At 31.1% G+C, this 6,311-nt stretch overlaps 1 protein-coding gene across 1 annotated transcript; it reads left to right on the top strand.

The window, feature by feature from the left end:
* The first annotated feature begins 2,596 nt into the window (after positions 1-2,596).
* LOC105763695 (protein DOWNSTREAM OF FLC) lies at positions 2,597-3,412 on the top strand. The gene is made up of 2 exons (XM_012582011.2): positions 2,597-2,813; positions 2,916-3,412. The coding sequence occupies exons 1-2, from the start codon at positions 2,666-2,668 to the stop codon at positions 3,239-3,241; spliced, it is 474 nt and encodes a 157-aa protein (XP_012437465.1). The 5' UTR covers positions 2,597-2,665; the 3' UTR covers positions 3,242-3,412.
* Positions 3,413-6,311: the final 2,899 nt, after the last annotated feature.

Genomic DNA, 6,311 nt, shown 5'->3' with positions numbered 1-6,311 from the left:
TCGATAACTACCTTAACCTTTCTTTAATTTCATGTGATGCATGCTGTCATGCACATGATTTGCCTCTCGCATGAATATTTAGACAACTAAAAATATTGCAAAATACGATGGTTTTGTCATAGGGATTGATAACATTCATTGAAGTCTTAACATCAATAATTAATAAAGTCAAAATGGATCTTTTTTTCCTTTTTCAGTTTTGCAAAACTTTTTCCATGCTTACTCCTCCATTAAGTTCGCAATTGCACATGCCTTTCTAGCATTATGCGATAAGGTTGACTCTCTTCAATACTTTTTCAATTATTACTTAAGACAACAATTCTCACCATTCAAATCTACACCACTCATTCATGAATTATAGGTAAATAGTAATTAACTTGCTTTTAATAGTATTTTTGGATATACAACTACTCAAAACAATTACAATTTTGAGAAGGGATTGAGTTGTTTTTGGGTTGTCAACACCAAATTCATTGACCATTTGTTTTTGGGTTGTTGACGATGGCGTTATTGTTTTAGTATACTCTAAAGTAGTTTAATCTCTCATATCAATATGGATTAATGGTGTGAGTATAAATTTTTAGAATGCTAAATTAAATGACACCCTATGCCAAAAAACTTTTTCACTTCTTGAATCAGAATGATAAAATGATAAAAGTAATTACTATTTTTTAAATAAATGGTAAGTTTACTTAGAGGTAGCTTTTGAAATATTTTTTTAAAGGTTTAAAAGTAAAAATAAAAACCCTTGTGAAAAAAAAATCAATAAAGCTCATTGACTTAATTTGTATCCACTTGAGCCCTTGTTGTTAATCCCAAAAAAAAACAATTAAGGTCCTTCGCTAACAATTTTCGTCTTTAACCACGTTGATTGTTAAAACCAACTGACGGAGGGCCAATCAAATAGCGACACATGGTAACCCCAAATTCAATCTTTCATTTTTCTAATAAATTTTTTATATAAAATTATAAAAATTCATTACAACTTATAAAATTCTAATAATTAAAAATTATTTAAAAATTATTGAAAATATTGAAAAATTTATTTTATTATTTTCTCATTTTAGAAATTAAGCCCCTAAAATCAAAATAAACACATGGTCTCAAACTAATAGTTGGATAATTGGAATACTCATCAGATCGCTGGGGTCTTTTCATGTTGAATTAAATGTTCTTGACCTTCCACGAATAAAACGAAAATTGCAGTGCCCTCTAATTTTATTGATAATGTATCATTTTTATTTTGAATTTCTTATCTCTAATTTTTGAAGTATAGTATAGTAGTTTGAACCTTGAAAAGTTGAAAACTATGTGCTAAGTACTATATGCTATAATGTTTTTAGTACTATTTGATACTATAAAACTAAAATTTCACTATCCAACTGTTTGTTTAATAACACATGTTATATTGATTTTAAGGGTTTAATTTTCAAAAGTGGAACCAATAAATGACTTTTTATAAAAATAATTTAAATATTTTTATTTTTATTATAAGTTTTGATAATATTTATAAGTTTTTATGATTTTTTCCTAATTTTCTATTTTTATAAGTTTATATAATTTTAAATATTTTAGGATTTTTAGGATTTTTATAAGCTTTATTTATTTATTTTATATATTTTTATAATTTTTATAATTGTACTAAATTTTATAAGTTAATTTAACTTTTTAATTTTTTATGATTTTCTATAATAGTTTATGGTTTTTATTAGAAAAATAAAATATTAAATTAGAAGTTGCCACATATCGCATTTTGATTGATCAAGCAGTTGATTTTAATGATCATCGTAATCAAAAGCGAAAATTGTTAATGAAAAGGGTCTAATTGATTTTTTTTACTTTTCTTAAGGGCTTTTTTAAAGAAATATTATATAAAACATTTAAAAGTAAAAAAACCCTTATAATACAATCTAGTGATTTATGTATATCAAAAAATTGTTAAGCTTCTCAACTGAATTTATATCAGTTTGACTTGTAATTCCAAACTTACTCGAGGTATAGGATAAAGTCTAAAGTAGCTTAACGTCTAGGATCAATGTGAAATAATGACGTGCAGACCTTACTTCGTATTAAGTTATATATTAGGTTGTACACGTTTAAGCAATGTAACTTTTCATATTTATTACATTATTTTTATGCTTATTAAACGTAGTGTATTCTACGTATATTTTCGTAATCACTGTATCACATATATAGTAATAAGTAAGGACCATTTTGTTAAAATTTTCATACATAATACGTATATTTGCGTATATTATCGTAACTAGTCACTACTTGTTTTCTTTCTTTTTCTAATAATTAATCACTATTGTTGCTGGTAAATGTTTCGGGGATCTTAAATTTCATACATTAATTGGTGTGAAAAGCCGTGCGATAAATTATTCTTTGCAGAATCCATATGGCGCAAACGAAGGATTTGGGAACTTGGATCTGATCCCGACGCCTCCAATTAATGCAAAATTTGAGAACAAAATGCCGCAAGACCCGAATCATTCAATATGTTTCAGCATGTGACCGTCTTCAGAGTCCCCGAAGTAAACTATTACTATATTTTCTCTACACATGAACAAGCCCGCGCATATACCCCTTATAAAATATTACTCTCGTTCCCCCTCTTTGAGTAACCTATTTTCGTAGCGCCTCTTTCATCTCTCAAATCAAAGCAATGGCTACTAAGTTGTTCTTGTTGCTTGCTATCTGTGTCCTCCCTGTGCTCGTTAATGCAAACAATAAAGCTTTCCAAATCGTTGGCAGAGTTTACTGTGATGCCTGCCGTGCTGGTTTTGAAACATCTAAATGCTCTTACATCCACGGTATCATCATTAAATTAATTATCTTTCACCATCGATTATGTTTTTTTCTTCAATCTTTGTCTCACATCATAGCTTTCTTGGGTCTTTTTATTTTGTTTTCAGGTGCAAGGGTCGAAATCAAGTGCTTTGATAGGCCTACATTGAAGCTGAAATACAGCATCGGGGCAGAAACGGACGAAACTGGAACATATAACATTGTGGTTGAAGATGACCACGAAGACCAAATTTGCTACGCAACACTTGTTAGCAGCCCCATTCCCAGCTGCAGAATTGTGGACCCTAGACGTAATAAGGCCACTGCTATTCTGACCCGCAGCAATGGTGCCATTTCCAACCTTCACTATACAAATGCAATGGGATTCCTCCAGGATACGGTAGCGGATGGTTGCCAAGAACTGCTCCTCAAGTTGCTGCAGGATGATGAATAAATAATTTACATGATCTTCACGATTTAGCTTCTTTTATTTTTCCTAGACTTTAGGACGCAATTCATAATGATGATGTTGTTGATCGATCTATGTTCACCTGCCATTTTCTTGATGATCGGTTTTATATAATCTCTTGTGCTCATTAATAAAAAAACTATTTTAGATTATTTCCTCTCTGTTTATTGGAAGGTTGTAAGGATAAATATTAAAATTATATATTAACTTTGATTCAATATGTAATTTGATATATAAATTTTAATATTATGTAATTATATAAATAAAATTTTGATTGTGGTTTAATAATATGTTAAAAATTGTTTTTATTGAATTATATATATTTAAACTAATATAACAATTTATATTTATATTAAATAAATATATTATTTAGATATACAATATATAAACATCAAATAATATTGTATCGATAATGATATTATTGGATAAACACTATATGTTAATGATTTAAGTAATGAAAAATAGCAGTATAGCGGTTGTTATTTAGCAGTAGAGTTACCGCCACCGCTATAAGAAGAAAAACCGCTGTGAATTTAAATCACTATAGTAGTGACTGCAATAATTGTTATAGCGGTTAGTATAGCGGTTAATAGCTAAAGTAGTGGCTCATGATTCTCGTTTTCAAAATATTTTTAAATGAAAAGAAACGAAAACAAATGAAGAGCAGAGAGGGAACGCTACTGTTGGAGAGAGAGTGTTGTTGACGAGATGGAGAGAAGATGGAACAATGAAGATAGCAGCAAAGTAAAAACAAAAAACAAAAAAAACAAAACTAATGTTTTAAGCTTTGACCTTCTAGGGGCACAATAGAAAAAAATTGTAATGGAATAAAGGGTTATAGAAATGATTAAGAAAAAGTACTATAATGCAATGAGTAAATTATTCAGGTTGGTGATTTAATTTTTACAGATTTTCATTTTAGGTAACTAAAATATGTTTGTAAAATAAATACTCTCCTAATATAATTTGAATATTTTGATCACTTCCGTTAAAATGATATATAACAATTCTATGTTAATTTATCACTAAAATTTTAATTTTCCACCTAATTATGTAATTTCCAGTTCATTATCATACACGCGCCACTACACCAAAACAGGTTTTTAGCGGCGCTTAAAAAACGCAGCTAAAGATCATGTTTTTTAGCGGCGCTAGAAGAAAAACGCCGCTAAAGATCATGTTCTTTAGCGGCGCTTGAGTAAAAAACGCCGCTAAAGAACATGATCTTTAGCGGCACTTTCTTCACGAACGCCGCTAAAAGAAATGTTCTTTAGCGGTGCCTTTTAGCGGCGCTTTTATTAAAATCGCCACTAATTTTGGGATTTTTGTAAAATAAAATTTTCTATTTTTTCAGCCCTCCTGTAGCAACAAATCAAAAGCAACCAGATCTAAACCAGCCAAAAGCAATAAATTTATATAATATTTCAAATTAAACGAATAAAATAATATTAATATCAATAAATAAAAGTGAATTCATATTATTTTTACAAAAATGTTAAAAGTTAAAATGATAAAAATATTTATGCAATACACTATGACGGCGGAAGTTGCGACTGCTGAAACATCTTCATCATACTCTGAAGCTGCTGTTGGAGTTCGTCGTACTTTCTGCTCTGCTTTGCTTCTCTCGATGCCGCATCTACTTTAAGTTGTAGCTGGAGTTCTTCATATTTCTTTTGAACCTCTGCTTCTCTCGCTGCAGCCTCTGCTTCTCTCGTTGTCGCCTCTGCTTTAAGTTGTAGCTGAAGTTCTTCATATTTCCTTTGAACCTCAACTGTGGTCGCTTGCATCTGAGTCATCTGGTCTTTTAACCTCTTTACTTCAGCTTGAGCCTGACTCCTCGAAGCCATGTATTGTTGCGAGCTGGATCCAAAATATTGGGTTGGGCTAACAAAAGATCCTTGGAATCGAACCCGACCATACCTTTTAGGACCCAAAACTTCAGTAATAATCCGGTTATCAATGCCTTCAGGATGAACATAACTATCACTAGAAGCAATCGCTTCGTACTCCGCCTTTTTATCATTTAGTTTTTTCTAATAAATAAATCACATAGTTAGGAACGCAATATATATTAAAAAAAACAAATCCAACATAACAATAGTCGCATTACAAGCAATGAATTAAACCATTAGAAAATAAACACTATAAATAACTAAAACAAGTCAAATCGTATTAAGTAAACATACCATAATTTCACCAGCTTCAGGAGTCATAGCAGATCCATCTTTCTTCCTATGTGTAATTTCAAAAAGTTGAATGCGTCCAACTTTTTGACCGGACGACAGTTCCTACAATATAGTAGTAAAAATAGTATTTAATGGAAAGTTATACATATTTGACAATATTAAAAAATAAAAAATACCTCCGCCTCAACTACACATGCAAAACTCCTCGACCCGGCTGTGTTAGTGAATTTTTGTTTCTACCTGCTGCTTTTTCCAACTCGTTCACGATCCTACGTTATGAAATTTTTAGTACATAAATAGTAAATACTATAACCCAAAATAATTACAATAGTTTGGAAGTACGTCATACCTCGCCTTTCTTCGAATGCCAAAATCTAACCGCATCTTCCCATTGGTACCTCAGCATACCCGGCGGGACATTTTGCAATTTCTCATCGAGGTTTGTTTTTGTCTTATAATAATATTTTTTCAAAGTACTTTTATGGTCTCTCCATCTTTTTCCCAATGCCTTCTTTGCATAAGCATCCGAGACCTCTAAAGCAAACCTCGCCTACAAAAAACACAAGTTAATAAAGTAAATATAAATGAAACTATTTCCCAAGCATTACAGATGACATTAACATTTTGTTACCTTAATATTATCGAGGGCTTGGTTTTTGTTGCTATCGGGCATTTGATGCCATGACTCGTAGTTGATAGACAACATATTCGCATTTCGTGCTAAAATGCCCATGTATCCTGCTAAAAGTCGAGCTTTTGATCCAACAGGCTGACCAAAACTGTTTCTGCATACCTTGACATGCTCGACTGGATCTAACTCGTATAAATCTCTAAGTAGCGTACGTCCTCGACCTCTGCTCATCCCA

Source organism: Gossypium raimondii, chromosome 12, assembly GCF_025698545.1.
Source record: "Gossypium raimondii isolate GPD5lz chromosome 12, ASM2569854v1, whole genome shotgun sequence".
NCBI classification, from domain to species: Eukaryota; Viridiplantae; Streptophyta; class Magnoliopsida; order Malvales; family Malvaceae; genus Gossypium; species Gossypium raimondii.
The sequence above is the reverse complement of the archived record's forward strand: the minus strand, read 5'-3'. Positions and strand labels throughout refer to the sequence as shown.

Coding starts and splice junctions, on each gene's coding strand:
- LOC105763695 (XM_012582011.2), top strand. CDS start 2,666: ATGGCTACTAAGTTGTTCTTGTTGCTTGCTATCTGTGTCCTCCCTGTG. Junction 2,814..2,915: donor TAAATGCTCTTACATCCACG/GTATCATCATTA, acceptor TTTTGTTTTCAG/GTGCAAGGGTCGAAATCAAG.